Here is an 18,292-nt window from a genome sequence, read left to right as displayed (position 1 = left end):
GGAGCGATGTTCACCGGAGCGTTAGACACTTTTTTTTTTTTTTTTTGCATTTTGCACCTAAACATTGTAATATTTATTCTAAAGCTTTATTGACTTTCAATTTTGATACTTTACAGGGTGCCAGAATGCACACATTTCACGGTCCTTTCATTTCTATATGTTATTAATTGTACGTGTCCAGTAGGAACGGGTGTTTATTTTACCGTTACCGTATAAAAGGCCGTTACTGATAATATCACAAGTCTTTATGATGTATTGATTCTTATTGATCTGCTTTCATGCTTGGCCATTAGAAAGATGGGGTGTGATCAGATGTTAATACATTGCACACCATATCTGTAACTTAAAAGGCATATTTCCCTCTTTTTTTTTTATTTCATTTTAAGCAGAAAGTGTATCTGGGGTCCACCAGATGTGCTACAACAGCCTGTCCAGCCTGTGAGTACACGGCCTCGGGTCACAAGCATGTTCTAAGGGACATTCTGTAGAGGAAATAATATCACGACATACAATAAATACAATTCGGGGGTTTTGTAAATAATATATAAAAAGTGATCCTATAATGAGCACAAACAAATACATTGGTTGCTATGGTAATGAGCCATCTTAAAATCTGTAACGCCCAATGTGTGAATGTATGGGTTCAGCCTCTCGTCGATCCATTTAGACCATATCTCCTTTTTTGGGGGGGGGCAAACCAGCTTTTTATGCTCCATATCCGTGGTATAAACACTGTTCAGGGGGCTGCATGTTTTATTGCATATTGTGTATCAGAATGGATTGCGGGTAATACCCTTGTCTTGTGTATTTTTACACATTTTAATAAAGTAATCATAAGCTTCGCTTTTTTTTTTTTAAATGGATGAAATAATTGAGTGATGCCAGCACGACAACCGGATTTTTATTTTCAAGGGTGTGGAACCAAAAATTCTTCACCAGATGCTTTGTTGTCCAATAAAAATAGGCATTTATAGAAACAAATATCTAATAGCTGGTCAAGCCAGAGATCACAAGCCATGGTGTATCTACTGCAGAACCTTTAGTCCAATCAGAACCAAGGGATAATACCATGTGACCATGCAATGGTAAGCAACTCCTTACAATAATATATATTTAGAAACACGGAATTGTTACGTAGGTCATTGGCCACGGTTGGTACGGGAAAGAATATGGATACGTTGTCGGGGGTTCCATTATTTTAATTATTTGTTTTAATGACAGCCGTAGATAAATTCTATAAATGTAATAACGTTGATTTTTCTCAATCACCGGCATGTGAATAATTTGTGCTATAAAGCTGCGTATGTTTCTGGTACTTTTCTAGAACTTTTGTTTGTTTTTGTACATATTTGTACATGTATTCTTTTAAAAAGGTGTTATGTACACATTTAAGTGTTTTCTTTAACTCAACTATTTCTCGTTATAATAAAAAACTACAATTTATGATTATCGGGTCAGTGGGTTTTTTTTGTTTTTTTTTAAATGTATTTGATTATGAATGAATTTCTTAGCATGGGGTTTAAGCAATTTGGCACTCGGGAGCAACCCTGATTCAAGGAGTCTAAGATATGCACGGGGAGGGTAGCTTTACCACCTCTAGAGATTAAAGGGACTGCGGTGATCGCCATGGCAAACCGGGAGCCCCTGGGGCAAATCCAAAGAGGTATCTGGTAATTTGAGAAAAAATGGTGCCACATTAGGATATAATGTTATTCTCCACTCATGGTCCTGGGCAGGTGCCAGCGTGACATGTTCTGTTCCAATATATGTTATTTTAAACATTTCCTGACTGGGTTACCTGCAGCCGGACTGGGAATAGGTACTATCAGACTGAGACTGCACTGGGGAAATAGACTGGCCAGACTGGGAATGGCTAAGTGGGCCTGCAGTTTAAAAAGCCGCTGACTGGATAGGTTCAGCAGAATATGAAGTATGGGGCACTATCAAACGGCGGCCTGCCAGGTGTTTCCTCAGTTTACTTCAGGGCCAGCCTGGACAGACAGTCCCCCTCAGATGCCCCAAAAAGTCCCAGTAATGTGTAGAGAACCAGCGGGAAATTATAATCGATAAACCGTGTGAATGAAATGTATTATACTCTACTTTGTGAATACTTACTGTATTGTATAAAGGTTAGTGGGCCGGACTGTCACATAATGCCACAGTAACCACTGCCATGTCTGAGGTGTGCACGTCGCACAATAGAGAGGCCAGGCCCAGGAACACATAAAGTAGTTTTCGCCCCGACCGTCCGGGCCCGCCACACGGAAAGAACTTGCCTGTGAACTATTTCTCAGGTGTAACACCGCGGAAGGGTACTGTCACCGCGCAAAGTGTTTTATTTCGCACCTGCGGCAGTACAGCGTACTAGTAGACAAACCACTCTCCCCATAAGCGTAAACCCGCCTCTTTATGTAAATATGGATTTCTCCAGCCAATGAACTTGTTGCTGTCTGCAGTCCCCGCCCCCGGAAGTAGTTCTCTAGCGGCCTCGGGGGGACTCACGCCGGGCTGTGTCTGGGGCACCGAGCTGGCGGTGCCATGGCTGCCCGGATGGATGGGGGCGGGGCTAGGGTCCGCTCGCCGTACTCGTGCGAGCACTGGGAGATTGTGAAGCCGTCCGTGAGCGAGCTGTCCCGGGAGGTCCGCAACAACATCTTGTGTACTGTGAATGGATGTGGGAAAGTGCTGCCCAACCCCCCGGCTCTCAACATGCACCTGGTGAAGTCCCATGGAGTGCAGGTGAGGGCTAGGGTCCAGGGAGTGGGGAGGCGATAAACCACGCCCACATGGTCACAGGCACTCTGAATGGGGTGACACAGAGCAGTGAAGGTGGGGGCATCCAGGGGCAGATGCTGCAGGGTAATAGGGAGGGTCCTGTAGAGTGTGGGAGCAGAGAGTGCCAATGATCATGGAATTGCCACTTAATAAAGAGGGCGCAGCGTGATGAGCCCCGTGTTAAGGCATTACATTTCACACTTATCGGTGACATCAATACTTTTTGGTTAGGGAGCCCATCGCTCAGTAATGATGTTCTTTATGCAGAAGAACATGGAATCCCTCTTCCCGGACTCCCCGCGCCATACACAATGAAGAAACTCCTAAAATGCTGCTGCCCACCCTAATTGGCTTATTCAGGACCTCCATCTGGGGTTCAGTGCTGTGGGAAACGCACAAGGAGCGTCCCTGAAGAGTAAATCCTGAACACCGTTGTTCCTAGAGGAATGTGAGCCACACAACTGTCCAGCAGTCTGTGTTTGGCTCACTAATGGTTAAGGACCACAACGCTAACAATCCATCACATCCTAGCATTGCCAACGCTTACTGATCAGTTTGAGTAAAACTAGATAAACGCAGGTTAAAGTGGTATTAAAGCTCAAGCTTGGGGACATTTTTCTGTGGAACATGATGTTTAGAAATGAAAACATAATAATGTACCAAATGTGATTGAGGGGCTCCAAAGTACAAGAAGAACAGGGGTTGCTGAAAGGTGTTAGGAGGGGTTGGGGGCAGGAGAAGAGCTTGAGTCGGAGGGCAAGGAATGGAACATTCTTGAGGATAATGCATTTGGGTTTTTAAACTGCGGAGGAATAACAAGGAAAAAGGAAACTGAAAAGGATGGAGAGGAGAACAGATGGTAGAAAGGAAAGTATAAAGAACAGCATGCTGAAGAGGACTGGGAGGAAGAGCACGGTGCAGGAAACATGAGAGAAGTGGGAGCTGCGGCCAATATGTTAATGAGAATTCATGAACGAGGAGGAGATGCTGGCGAGGACTCGGTGACCCATAACTGCGCTGCAGGAATAGTGAGGGACTTCAGTTGCAGACAATGCCAGGTTGTCCCTAAAAGAGACCACATTTTTAACCTGGCGTCACTCTGCTGAAAATCAGCACTGGGCCAAAAGTATGGGATGAAGAAGATGAATGGGGACATATGAGATGATGGTGTGTCGGAGGTCCCACAGCCTTACGTTTATACTGGGTCTCAAAATTTCCTGACGTGTACCTGAAGGAGACCCCATGGACTATCTAATGAACAATTTCCAGATCTTTTATTCAAAGCAGACCCTTTCTGGAGTAACATAGTTGAGAGATTTGTTGTATATTCAGGAAGTATTGTTGGGGAGCTATTGTCTTTAGAGATTCTGTTTGTGGGCCTTCTTCAGATGCTTCAGTTGAGGGCATATCTTGCACCTCTGCTCAAGCCACCTAAAGGAAAGCAACCGTTGACAACAACATCTTCTACCAGCTTTAAAGTATCCGTAATGACAAAAAACACACTTCCCATCCATGCGGCCAAGGGGGCAAGAGAAGTATTATAGCAATAGGTGCATTGTTTCTTCTAATATTCCGTATTATTACCAATTCCGGTTACTAAATGAATTGTCCTCCATTATCATGCTGGTTGGGTATCTGGAGGACTGACTACACCTTGCTACAGAGAAAGCCGGAGAAATGTTCCTTTAAGGCCTTTGGCTCCACTAATCTAGTGACATTAGTGCCATGACATTGAGTTGAGTTTGTAATTATAACCTGGTTGCGTTTGGCTTTCAGGCTTTTCTCGTTTTTGCACATCAAAGAATCTCACCTGATCGGAGTGTTTGAAGGCCCCGGCTTTTGAGGTTTTACACGGTGTTGGTGATTACACTGTTGCATTGTTCCGTGGTGAGGGTCTCTCCGTAACGCGTAGCAGCGGATATAATGTGTCCCTGACATAATTATTATGCTCTCGGGTGTCTCCTGCAGCGGTGTCACTAGCCGCTCATTATAGCAGGAGCGATACAGTAGCAGAGTAAATGGATACAATGCCAAACCAAACATGGTTTACTTTCCAAGAAGGAGCAGCGTGACCTCCTTGGCTAAGACATCCCAGCATGCGTTCCAAGTATTATCTTCAGGAAAGCCTGTGTTATTAGACGAGCAAGTGTGATCTTCAACAGCAGAATTCTAGCAAAGTAATAAAATCTGGCATTATATATATTAATATATTATATTATATTGAGTTTGTCGACTTATACTTTCTATTTCCTGACTCCTCATCTCTACCGCTTTGCACCAGAATTCTACTTTACTAAGTAACCTTGGAGTGTTTCTTTGGAAGAATTTGGTTTAAATGAGAGACACCAATGTAACAATTCACCATGGAAAACAGTGGAATGCTTTGTTAATCCACAAGGAGGCCAATAAACCGCCCTGTATAATAATCTGTGCGGGGAGTTTCCAGAGCAAGGGTTGGTGCCATGTGTATATATATAATTTTATTATTATTTTCTTAGAGGAGAAGGAAATTGAATTTGGGAATGCAATGTTACATTGCTGGTCTCTGCTTTTGAATGTTTATTGCACTGAGAGGATCGGCTACAAGGTGTCTAAATATTATTTTGCGGTATTTCACATTTTCTCCCCCCCCCCCCCACCTCGCAGGATGGGATTGTCAATCCTACGTTAAGAAAAGATTTAAAAGCATCTCAGAAGTTATACTGCTGCCCGATTGAAGGTTGCCCCAGAGGGACAAACAGGCCTTTTTCTCAGTTCTCTCGCGTAAAACAGGTAGGTTTGGCTGTTTTTTTTGCTTTTTTTTTTTTTGTATTTTTTTTTTTTTTTTTAGGATTGATTTATAAAGTTTATTTTTTTATCACTCCATGATTTGTTTGTGTACATATAATAAAAATGACATTATACATTTTTATTGCTTTTAAACTTACAATTTTTAATTGACTCTTTTGCTTTAAAACCAGGTAATGCGATATCAATGCCGTCCACGTGTCTGCTTTCCAATCGTAATCCAACGAATGTGTTTATCACGTGTATTTTAGCATTTCATGAAGATGCACGCTGAAAAAAAGCACAAGTGCGACAAGTGTGGAAACTGCTACGGCACAGAATGGGATCTAAAGAGACACGAGGGTTACTGCGGGAAGATTTTCCGCTGTACCTGCGGCTGTCCCTACGCGAGCAGGACGGCTCTGCTCTCGCATACCCACCGGATGGGCCATGAGATTCCCATTGAGCACAGGTGAGACGTCTGCACTGGGATCGACTACAATCATACTGGGTGGGAAACACCGAGCGGAAGTCTCAACTGGAATCGGCGTCTGCTGTAACGTGGTCCAATAATCTTCACATACTTTGTGATCTTCTTTAAATGCGTTCATGAAAACTTTGCTTCATTTGAAATATTAAGTCGTACTCTATCTCTATCTCTCACTCCCTCTCTATTGCTAAATTAAATTTCTTGTTAACGTAACTGTTTCTTCTTGCTTGCAGAGACCCCCCTGTTAAGAAAAGAAAACTTGAAGCTTCCGTGCAAAACCAGAAAACTGTAAATGAGGAAAGTGTTGTGAAACATGACTTACCCGCTGTGTACGCTACTGAAGACAAGCACATTGAACGTTCAAGATCCCCACCCTCGGCGGAAACCAGCAGCGATGTCACAGAAAGCTCCCATTCGCAACCAAATCCCTCTCAGAAGCTGCTCCTGCCCAAGCCGAAGTTGGCTTTCATTAAGTTACCAGTAATGCAAGTCGCTCACTTGCCGGTTTTGCTGTCGTCCTCTGCATGTTCTGTGAAACCGGTGGTCGTTGCAGTGAATGATCGCGGCTCGGTAATGACTACCGTGCAAATAGTGCCTCACTACAATGGAGCCGTTCTTCAGACCGTGGAGAACGAAGTCCCCGTGCCTGCCAACCTCTCGCTTTCTAGGAATGCAAGTTACGGCTCCCTTGATCCCATGAACTCTTTTGTCCAAGTAAGTCTGGATAAACCGCTGTGTAACGAGTCAGACGTCAACGGCGTCTCTTCTAAAAACAGTATCACATCTGACGTTCAGACCGATTTATCCTATTTTGCACACAATATTTTGTCAGGGGGTTCCTGGCCTACTGAATCTTCGATATCCTCTTGTTCTCAAACAGACTTATCGTTCGGTGCTCAGGTTTCTCTGCCGATTAACGTCGAGACCCAGACTTTTCAACAAAATTCTGACCTAACTTCAACTGCTCGGTCAGAGACCAACAGAAATCCTTGTTTTCCAGGTGGGATTTCTCGAGAGACTCAGACGAATGGCGATCTCTCAAGAGAGAGCACCCTGCATGTGGACCAAGCTGTCATGTGCGAAAACCTTTTTAACGGAGGTAACTCTCTTTACACCGTGTCAACCCAAACCAGCCAGACGGAAAATGATTTCCTGTCTGGGTCTCTGGACCAAAATCTACTTAACGCAGATGATCTTAAAGAACTAAGGGAAGAGTCTATTAAGTCTGCGCCTTACATAAACTTTCACGCGCACAATGGCGCGTTCACCAACAGTAATATGACCGATAACCAAACCCAAACAATGGAACTTTTGAGTGACCTTGAAAAAATCTTATCCGATAACATGTCCACCCAATCTCTGGACAGTCGAAGTCTGCTGACGGATGTTGGGACAGGAGCAGAAACCAATTTAGCCTCAAACTGCCCTCCCAATCCTGGAATAGATTTTGATATAGAGGAGTTCTTTTCCGCGTCCAACATCCAGACGCAAACGGAGGAGAGCGAGCTGGGCAACCTCAACTCAGAATATCTAGATATCGAAACCCAAACGGACTTTCTGTTCTCCGAAGATTCTGCTCAGTCCTATTCTAACAAAGGAAACTCTGGTCTTCTCGGGATGGAGATGTTTGATACGCAGACACAAACGGATCTGAACTTCTTTCTTGACAATAGTTCTCACTTGCCTTTAGGTGGCATCCTGAAACAATCTAGCTTTTCGCTGAACCACGAACTGTCAGACTGCGAAAGCAATGCCGATGTTACGCCAGACACTAAAAACATGGCGTGTCACGGCCTGGAAAGCCAGGTACAGCTAAACAGTGCCGAGACCCAGACTACCGACAGCTGCTTCGATCACCTCGGAAACTTATTCCTGACGAGTAACGAGACTCAGACGGCCATGGGCGACTTTCTTCTCGCAGACCTGGCATGGAACACGATCGAGTCTCAATTCAGTTCTGTCGAAACTCAGACCTGTGAAGAGCTCTTCTCTCTGTTCTCTGAAAAGTCACAGAACTGATCTTTACTCCTCAAAACTGACAATGCCGATGAATAAATAAGCGATATTTAACAACCCCAAATCATTGTATCTCCACTGCTTCTATTTCAGGTCTTGGCTTGCATGCTTTACTGTGCTGTCCAAAAGAACAAACCTCTTTTGAATCTTTCCATAGTGTGTTGAAAGCCAGATCACTTCATGCACGTTTTCTCTTGTAGGAGAGGAGTGCTATAGAACAGTGGCTTGCAAAAGACCGTTTTAAATTATTGAAATGTGATGACGGGAAACGCATGTATATTTATATGGATGCCATACATTGTAGAGGTCTGGTCTATTTTGTATAATGGCTGTACCCTAGAGAAAGCACTTTATTTATTTTTGTTGTTTTTTTTTGGTGTAAATTATTTATATGGTGATAAAGAATATATGGTCTGAACAATACAGCGTTGTGTGTGTTTTTTATTAATCGGCTTTTGACTGTCAATGCATCAGCTGCTTGGATCATGAGCTGTGCCGATAGAAAATATGTTTGGTTTTTTTTACTTTATAAATGCTAGGATACTTAATACCGGTGCTAAAAGAAATATATTCATAATACAACCTTACTTTTTATGGGAGCAAAAAGAGCGACAAAGACGAGTTGAAAAGGCAGAACGTGCTCCTTTTGTAAAGAAGCCTATAATTATATATAGTTTTTGTGTGTGTTGTGTAGTACAGTAACACATTCCAACACCCACTAACGCCCTACCAGCCAGCATGTTTATTATTCATGCACTGTTGTATAATACCACCTTTTACTAAAATCATCTATGTATTAGTACTGTTGGTTGCATAGGAACCACATCCCTATCACAAAAGGCTTCATTTATAATTTATTGTAATGTCAGACGCTCTGAATTTAGCGTTTTAGATCTAAAAAAAAAACAAAAAAAAAAAACGCACCTCCTTAAAAGATTAGTTCTAATCGGGTGTTTTCCTATACGATCTCGTCTCATCTGCAGCTCTCTTAAAAGCTTCATGGAAGAGAAATGTAAACGTCTCATTATAAACATTTTTCATTATAATTATATTTTTTTATTCATACCATGCTTTCGTGGGTATTAGCTGTAAGAAGGCCTGTGTCTAATCGACTGTGCAGAAGAGCTATGCACCGTGTGAAAGACATGATCTGGTAGACATTAGCACACGTTTAGTGGACAAGCGCCATAGAGGTTCCGTTTTTACAGGTTCCTGTATGTAAAGTAAAAAAAAATATTACTGTAGACAAAAAGATTGCATGTACCCAATGGAAGTACATAGGATGGACCCTTGGGATATTTGCACTGTAGTTAAAAAGTTGGGACTTTTCTGTGCTTTATTGTCCGAGAAGGGCCAGGAACATGTAGGAATTGTGATGCATTTCACTATGACATCATCATGGGGAGAAGTAGTAGTCTATCCCCATATCAGAAGCAAACTAGGCTGCCATCACAATCGTTACCTTAAAAATGTGTTCTAAAAGAACACTTTCATCAACAATACATGAATGGAAGCTAAACAATGTGTTATAGGCATTGCTATTTCTTTATATCAATAAATATTGAAAATTTCACTCCATCAACAGTATATACCCATTTCATTGGTATAGCGCTACAATATACACTACCTTTCAGAAGTTTGGGGTCAATTTGCTGTTTTTTTTTGGTATACAAGAACATTTCTTGCTGCAGCATAATTGCAAAAGGGGTTTTCTAACAATTAGCCTTTTTTAACATGGATTAGCGAATACATCGGGCCATTGGAACACAGGAGTGATGGGAGTGATAAAGGGCATATTAAGACATCAGCTGTTTCCAGCTACAATAGTCATTTATAACATTACCAACATCTTGATGAACAAAATTTGCATTCCTTTCAAAAACAAGGACTCTTCCAAGTGACCCAAAATGTTTGAACGGCAGTGTACGTTAGAAGAATAGAGGTAGTTAATGTCTGAAACAATCTTTAGATATTTTTGTTACATACACATTTAGAAAACTGGAATATATTGCCATCACTTATTGCTTTATTTTATCTTAAACAAAAGGATCCCCCCCCCCCCATGTGGTTTTCTTCTCATAAGAATCGATGGGGAACCACTGGGATTCGGACCCTTGTAACTGTTAGTGAAGGCAAAATCGCATTTGACAGCATAGGTTTGGTGGCCGATTTTGCTCTGTTGCACATCTTCATCTCACTACGGTGCCTGAGATCCTGCCGGACGTTGCGTTTGTTCTGCGTGGCTCTTGTGTGAAGAAATCCCATCTGTGATGGACCGCCATTTTGTTTCATGGAAAGCGCATTGGCGTTTGACAAGTTGGTTTTCTGAGTAACCACTGAACACTTCCGGTACAGGCGGTCTGAATCTTTTGAAGGGGTTTTTGAAATATGAGGCGTAGAAGAGAGTGAGTTGAACGGTTTTGCCTGCTCTTTCGGTAGATCCCACATTCCCTCAAGTAGCCTCTTCTCAAGCTTTGGCTCCATCTTGTTAATAATCTCTGCATTTCCAGAAGTTCCTGGAAAGGTCTGTGAAGGAAACTTTTCAGGCAGTTGAAACATGTTCTCTGTCTTGTGGACACCATATCCATTGTTGGCTGCGTTCTTGAGAGGAGGCAGTAACACTGGAGAACTTAACACTGGTGGTTCCTTTGTACAAAAATAGCTGGTAGCTAAAGAATTCGTGAAACCAGAGTTGGCTTCCTGAACGGAGGCAGGAGATGTATCTCTTTCAGAACTATTCGCCTTGTCTTGTCTTTGTCCGTCACTAGATGGCTGAGTATCGGACACTTTGTTACAATAGGTTTCTATTTTGGAAACTGTTGCAGTAGAAGGGCAGTGACCGGTGAAAGCCGAGTGCAAGCTTCCTCCCGCACAAGGTCCATTATCGGGACGGAGCTCGGGCTCTGTTGTCTCCTGCCATGAGTCTGTTGTGTTTTTAGCTTCAGGAGTTCCGTTCTTACTGTCTGTGATGTGACACATCTCTAAGCAGAGGATACAGTCTGAGGTTGCTTCTGATTTAGGCTTTCTTGTTTTCTTCTGAGGCTGTAGACAGCTGGTTGAAGAAACTGCACCCCAACCACACACCTATTTAAAAGAAGAATTAAAGCGCGCATATCAGTGCCCTATATTTAATAAGTAGTAGAACTATGATGGGCGTTCCTAGACTTGAAGGAAATGTATTGGTATAAAGTGACGTTTTGGGTTGATAATTTCCATGACTGTTCACGCACGTAAAATCCAACTACTTACGGCTGCTTCCCATCCTCTCCCTGTGAAGCATTCTATCGATTTCTGGTGGTCTTCAAACACTTTATCACTGATCCCAGCGAGCTCTTCAACAAGCTGCTGTTCGGTTTTATTTTCATAGTAAACGCGGCTGCTACATCTAATGTCTTCTGGGGGGTCACGATATTCTACCACACCTTCTGGGGTAGCCATTGACATTTTTAATTAAATCTGTAATAAGCAAAAATATCAGCGCTATGGAATATGAAGGTGCTATTTAAAACAATAAATAATAATAAATCTAATAATAATAATAATATTCAGATACAAAATTACTCCAAAACATTTAATTTCACTCATAATCTATCTTAATTAAAAAAAAAAAAAAACAACTATATACAGACCAAGCCATGTGCCTATACGCCAGGGCGCCTACCGCAATAAATAATTACGCAGGTCATTACATCATAGATAAATATGTTTCCGGCGTACGACTATATAAAGCATTAAAAAGATTTGTAACCAGCTGTTGTCTGGTTAAGTAGAAACAACTTCGACGTCATGTATGACCCCGATGCTCAGCAGCAGCACCCCTTCCAACGACTCTTTTAGGACATCACTTGGAATCATACGGGTTCAGGATGGAAAGTCTGAATATAGTGAATGAATCCTGGGGGGTTTGCAGAGGTTGATTTAATATTTTGCAAAAACTGGGATTTTTAAAAATTACATTTTTTTTAACATTTTTGGTGGAATTTTACAAGGTTCTGCACATTTATTTTATTTTTTACCGGATACAAGGCATTGTTTCCAAGCATTACGCGGCCCGCTTCAGGGAATACGTTCTCAGTATATAGAATAATGATAATTAGGTAGCGTTATGTTAGTACCCCACGCCATTTTTTAGGGCGGCACCTCGGACAGCTGCAAAAGGAGTACAAAATGGGATACTCCGTGAGCTAATGATTTTACATCACAAAATCCGATTCAAAACCATAAAGAACGGGACTCTGGTGCTAAAAAGTATCCTTATCACCATAGCAACCATTGGAATGATCCAATCAGCAATTTTGTTGGTCGCTTATAAAGTTGCCACTTTTTACACAATCCCGGTCCAGTGCCGTCGTCATTTAACTGGAGTCATATCTGAATCCTAGACCTTAATATGTAAAATAACATGCCACGCAGTACACGTGTATCCAAACACTCGATCGTTACGCAATACTTCGAAAATGTGTTTACAAACATAACAGAATGTACAAAAAATGGATACACAGCTATACACAAAGTCGCTGGGTAGATACACAGATACATAGATAGATGATAGAGAGGTAAATAGATTGTAAGCTCCTTAGACCAGGCACTCCTAACTTTCCATTTCTGTGAATACAGATTTTGATGTGACTTACTATATATGTTTTGCTTTGTCTGTTGTACAGCTCTGTGGTATATGGTGCTGCTATGGTAATTAATAATAATAATAATAATCAGAATAGAAATACCAGTGTATGACTGTGCGTTTCCAAAATCTAGTAGAGTGTTCACAAAAGTTGACATATCATATAAACTATACAATAATAACAATAGCGATCGCTACATCTACTAAAAATAATATAAATAATAATAACTTGTAAGAATATGTAGAATATATATATATATGTAATATGAAGCTAAGCACGTTCAGTGAGTCTGTGCCCCGGATCTGTATTACGATACACGCCGGTAAAGCTCACCCTGCTCCGGGGCTCCATCGGTGCGCGGTGCCCAGGCCTCCGCTGCCCCCCTGCACAAAGCGCAGCTGTTGCCATGGCAACGCGTGCATCCCAGCTCCAGCAGCTGATCGGCCTCTCACGTCGCCGGGGGGGGGGGGGAGAGACTGGAAAGCGTCACGTGATCCCAGCAGCCATGTGATCCACAGACGGAATCTGTCCAATAGGAATCCAGCTGATCCCCGGTACTGTTCTCCTGGTACCCTGTATGTCACATAACGTGTGACGCTGTACGAGACGGTGCTGAGAGCTGCCGTTTAACACATTAACTGCTGGAGCAACATATAGCTGTGAGATGGCAGGGAAGGGGTTACAGAGGGAGGGGGGGACTGGCAGGAAGTGACATAGGTGTATGGGCAGAGTGACCCTGATGTCGTTGTTGTGACCTTGGTCCTGTGTGGTGGGGGTAGGGTCTCCATTGTCATGCATTGCAGACACACAGCAGACTACCTTCCTTTACACTGCGGATATAGGATGCTTCTGAACAGATACTCCGGCATAGAAAAGAACCGGACCACTTCTACTAACCGGGCTCCCCGACAGGAAAATCATTCATGTATAACACATTTATTTAACAGGTAGAGCCGACGAGATCAGTAAACATTTACAGCGTGTATCATTGCTACGGATGTGGGGATATATCTCTTCTAAAGCGTTTCTGTCAACAAATTGCAGAATGCCCATCAAGAAAGATTTTTATCCCGCAAAACGTATCAAATAAAGCGACGTGTAAATTGTTGGCGCTATATAAATAAAAAATAATAACAATGTAGCGCCCTGGATGGATGATAAATCAGAGAATCAGCATTGATTGTATTCATTTATAGCGTGGTTTCTCGCGGTCGGGACCTCTCGTCGGCTCATTACTCATTTCTGTGGCATGTTGCTATCGCTTAAGGCTCTTGGAGTAGGTCAGACATCGCCGGGGTGCTTGAAATGGACAAATCCCAGATAACAGCATTTTGTACGATGGTCAATATAATGCCCGATTATATATATATATAATGTAAGCATAAGGTCAATGAAATTTGCACCTTTAGGAACACTGTTGCTTCTCCTATTGACTCGTATTCACTATGTACAATAGAGATCAAAAACTCAGTAGGATTATGAATTTATTAGAATTCATAAAACCGCCAGGGATAGATTTGTAGCCACTTAACATGAAAAAGCAAAGGATTTTCCAGATTGTGAGTGACAGCAGGATCAATACCGGCGATGCTTCTCGAATAGACGTGTCTCACATGCAGAGTACCTGTGTGAAAGGTGAATCAGGTGTAGAAATGTCTATTTGAACGTTCACCTTGTGGAAGGGCAGATCGCAGGCAAACTAAACCATCGGGGCTGATCTTCTAATAGAAAAGTTACCGTATTACACAGCTTCGTGGTTTAGTGGGGCAAAGGCTCGGGTTACCCACTGATCACCGCTGTGATCCATGTGATGCATGTTGACGGGTACGTGCAGAGATCTGCATGAGATCCCAGAGGATATACTGATGTCCTTCACAGTCTTACGAAGAACAAGCTTGCCCACCCGGCCCTCTGCTGAAAAAGGAGCACTAGGCACTAAAATTGAGAATAATAAAATTGATCGTTTTTTGGTTGCTATGGTGATAAGACTGATTTTTAGACATCGCAGCAGAAGTTGTATCTTCTGTAAGGACCCCCCAACACGGTGAAGTTCATTTTGAAAGGATTATTTCTTTGGTATATATATCTCCCATAAGTAGCTGTAAATGGGGGTATACAGTACGTATGGATCATTACTTTGTATTCGCCCGTGTTGATAGGTAGCCGGGTCTGGATAAAGGATAGCCTGCTCCGTATTGTGATTTTTTACTTATTTTTTACGTGTTGCACTCTGCCTCCAGCACTTAACATTCCTTTCATATTTAGGAGCCATTTCTTCCTCCGTCTGGATCCTGACCTTGCCAAAGTCTAAAGTAAACACAGCGGCTAGATTTAAACCTTCAAACGGATTCATCAGTGGATAGTCTCGCAGCCCAACGTTATATGCGAGAATATGTTTGTTTTTACAGCAAAGCTAAATAGCTACTTGCGTGAAATATTTACTGCCGATACTTTTCTTCCCCGAGTCAGTAAACAATGTTATATTCGCTGTTCTTTTACGTTTCATTGGAAGCCATATCAGGTTAGAGTGTTAAGCAAATTCACCAATTATCAGGAATCTCCAAAACTGTCAGAAATAGTCCCGGCTCAATATTTTAACTTTGAATAAAATAAGCTTGAGATGCTTCCCTTCTGATGGACAATTTCTGAAGCTCTCCTATAAATGCAATGAATGCTGAAAGATTATATCTTCCATAATATTCATCTCTTGGCTATTATTGGGGCGACCTGGCCCTTAGTAATTCGACATCTAGGGGAGAACATCATTGTAACAGTGTAAAGCATTAACCCCTTCACGACAAAACCCTTACATGTACGGGCTCACAATGCATTGTCATTAATGGGTTTAAGGACAACCCGTTGCCCTTAAGAGCTTAAGGGTACACAAAGGAGCTCTGGCACCTTCTGGCCGGGCGGGCATATAAAGCCATGCTCCCCCCACCCCCACCACAATTAATACACACAGACTAACACACACTTACTCTAACACACACAGTCACTAACATACAGACATCATTCTCCAGGGCAATACGCACATAGTGCAAGCTGCTACGCTAGTACTGCGAGGTCATATAATAAACCTTCACAAGCATTCTGGCCCTGTGTAGCCCCTCAGTAGTGTAGCCCCTCTGCCACTAGCCGAGTCGGCCCTTGAAGGTACATTCCAGCCATTATACGCACTTTAATGCATAGGACAGCTAAGAGTCTTAGAGATAGGTAAGGGTTTTCTGCCATCATTGCATCTGTATTCATTCTGCCCTGAAATATAAGTGCCTTTTTTTGCTGCCGGGCATTTAAAGAACTGGAATAGTATAATTTGATTGTGGTTCGGCAGCCTGTATTATACCACCGTGTACCTTATGTTCTAATTAAAACAGATCTAACATATCCCCTGCTATATGCTAAGGTAGTGATGCCTTGCAGCAGCACTAGAATATACAATGAGTCAGGATGTGTCCTTCAGACACCACAAAAAGGTTATTATTGTTCTATACAGATCCATACCAGTGCCGGCTGAAAGATGAATGATCCCAACAGATATTGCTTGGTGTTGATTAGGGAGATATTTCATTGCCTATGTGTCAATGCCATGTGAGCGAGACCAACTTGCTCTGTGAAATATAAGCAATATTTACTTAGAGCCCAAGATGTAACATGTTGGTTATAATGGGGTTCAAAAGGTTGGACTGATTGGCAGGAACAAGTATACTAAGCCTTGTAGGTATGTAATCATTAGAACCCAGGATTGTCTATTTTTGGCCCTAATTTAAGTTATAAACTGGTCCATTTTTACCCTTTTGCATACATGATCTATGTTTTTTCTCCTTGTGATGGATCAGGAAAGATCAGAGAGATGCCACTGGGTTGGAGCGCTAGTGGTAGTAACCAGTATCTCTGTCTAACCTGTCCAGCATCCTTTCACTAATTGGCCATATGTATATGTATATATATTGGATCTATGCACTAAAGGGGGAGATTGCAGGAGAGTTGTGCTTCAGCTCCTTCACTTTACTATTTATTTTGAAAGCCCAAGAGAGTTTCTGCTGCAGGAAGAGCTTACCCTGTATAATGTGTAGATAAATCAGCGAGATGTCTTCAAAGTCTCCTCACCCAATGAATTATGCATTATACAGGGTGAGCTCAGTTCATTTTATTGGAGAAACATCCCATTGTAAGCTCATCATAATGAATAGTGAAGAGAGGGAGTTGAAACCACAATAATTTTTCATCAAAGTCTCATATTGTAATATATCACACTTGTATGAAATAGCGTTTCCTGGATTTAGGAATAGCGTGAAAAAAATGTAATAATATTTATGGAACCAATAGCACAGCTGCTACCCACAAAAGTCTATCTCCAATATCTAACCTCAGATTCCTTTGAAACTGTTCTGGAGGCTGCAATTTAGTAAGCCCCTGTATTAGGGCTTGGTTGCTGCCTATTTTGGCCATACAAAGCAATTAAATGGACCTTTTATATACTATAAAACCTTTGTGAATTTGCGGTATGTTTAAAGTTGGTCCCCAATAGATTTCCCTTTAAAAACAATTACTGACTCTAGGACTTTATTGAATTCTCCTAAAGAGATTTCATTCTATTGGAAATTGTCCTTTCTGGAATATCAATGAACGTTTGTCCTGTGACCTAAAACGAGGGATAAATAATTGCAATTTGAAGGCAATTTTTAAGACAGACCAGATTTAGCCGAGCAACCTCTTTGGACCACCTGTCTGAGAACAGAACTCAGGGTATTAACCTTCACACCATGGTTTTCCAATCAGCCCTTCAAAAGCCACTCAAACAGCTTAAAGGTTGATAATAAAAACCAATCCCATTATTTCTGAACAAACATCGGAACATTGTGATATAAGTCTTCTGTAACACCATCTGCAATGAACTATGATTCCCATGATGTTCTTCCCGCTTGGGATTGGGGAAGTGTTGTAGGACTGGTAGTCCAAAACTGCAACTATATAAACACCTCCATACACATAGGATTGTGTATGCGATGAAACTACTTATCCATGTTCTGTTTATCTCCTGTGTCGAAGACTAAAGAGGATCCCTGTCTCCATGGAGACTGGACTGTAAGGGATTGAGGTAGCCTAAATAATCTTGACCGTTCCTTTGCATTGTGTTATCACACCTCTTATCTTTTTTTTCTATCATGCTGAGACCATATCCTAGCCTTTTCTCACTTTGGGATTTACTCACTGATCTATGAGATGAGACTTTTCATCTCAATTATTTAACTCTATAGAAGACCAATTTAACAGATGTGATACTATCTTGTGTTTTGCTATGCATTTTGAAGGGTCCTCGTAGACCTCGTAGAAGAGAATGACAGAGGTTGACCCTTCATAACACATACTGAAGTGTGATGAATTAACCTCTGCGTTGGCCTTTAGTCATCAAGGTCTTGTATTGTTGCAAGATTCAGGAGCTACTACGTGATCATGCTTAGAATGAATAGCCCTAAGCATGGTGAAGAAGAATTACTTTCTGTAATGCACCAGATGCACCGTCAGATGACCAGCTTTAGTTGATAATGAATTGTTAAATACATTTTACCAACGCTGAGGAATTATTGAGATACTTGTAGTTTATTTGCCATAATTA

General features: G+C 41.8%; 2 protein-coding genes across 2 annotated transcripts; one reads left to right on the top strand and one right to left on the bottom strand.

Annotated features, from left to right (window-relative positions):
* The first annotated feature begins 2,709 nt into the window (after positions 1–2,709).
* Positions 2,710–8,050, top strand: LOC149299102 (ATM interactor-like). Its single transcript, XM_089486500.1, has 4 exons — positions 2,710–2,751; positions 5,422–5,547; positions 5,814–6,013; positions 6,265–8,050. The coding sequence occupies exons 1-4, from the start codon at positions 2,710–2,712 to the stop codon at positions 8,048–8,050; spliced, it is 2,154 nt and encodes a 717-aa protein (XP_089342626.1).
* Positions 8,051–10,123: 2,073 nt separating this feature from the next.
* LOC149299101 (uncharacterized protein C16orf46 homolog) lies at positions 10,124–11,485 on the bottom strand. Its single transcript, XM_089486590.1, has 2 exons — positions 11,297–11,485; positions 10,124–11,131 (listed from the first exon to the last, which is right to left on the bottom strand). The coding sequence occupies exons 1-2, from the start codon at positions 11,483–11,485 to the stop codon at positions 10,124–10,126; spliced, it is 1,197 nt and encodes a 398-aa protein (XP_089342716.1).
* Positions 11,486–18,292: the final 6,807 nt, after the last annotated feature.

This window comes from Sceloporus occidentalis, unplaced genomic scaffold (assembly GCF_023333645.1).
Source record: "Sceloporus occidentalis isolate IW3139 unplaced genomic scaffold, rSceOcc1.0.p SCAF_29, whole genome shotgun sequence".
In the NCBI taxonomy this organism is placed as follows: Eukaryota; Metazoa; Chordata; class Lepidosauria; order Squamata; family Phrynosomatidae; genus Sceloporus; species Sceloporus occidentalis.
This window is presented reverse-complemented; position numbering and strand designations above follow the sequence as displayed.

What these genes read in the sequence shown, in the direction of transcription:
- LOC149299102 (XM_089486500.1), top strand. Translation starts at nt 2,710, where the DNA reads ATGCACCTGGTGAAGTCCCATGGAGTGCAGGTGAGGGCTAGG. An exon ending in GAGTGCAGGTGAGGGCTAGG is followed by an intron (nt 2,752 to 5,421) that starts GTCCAGGGAGTG and finishes CCCACCTCGCAG; the next exon opens with GATGGGATTGTCAATCCTAC. An exon ending in GAGATTCCCATTGAGCACAG is followed by an intron (nt 6,014 to 6,264) that starts GTGAGACGTCTG and finishes TCTTGCTTGCAG; the next exon opens with AGACCCCCCTGTTAAGAAAA.
- LOC149299101 (XM_089486590.1), bottom strand. Translation starts at nt 11,485, where the DNA reads ATGGCTACCCCAGAAGGTGTGGTAGAATATCGTGACCCCCCAGAAGAC. An exon ending in GGAGAGGATGGGAAGCAGCC is followed by an intron (nt 11,132 to 11,296) that starts GTAAGTAGTTGG and finishes TCTTTTAAATAG; the next exon opens with GTGTGTGGTTGGGGTGCAGT.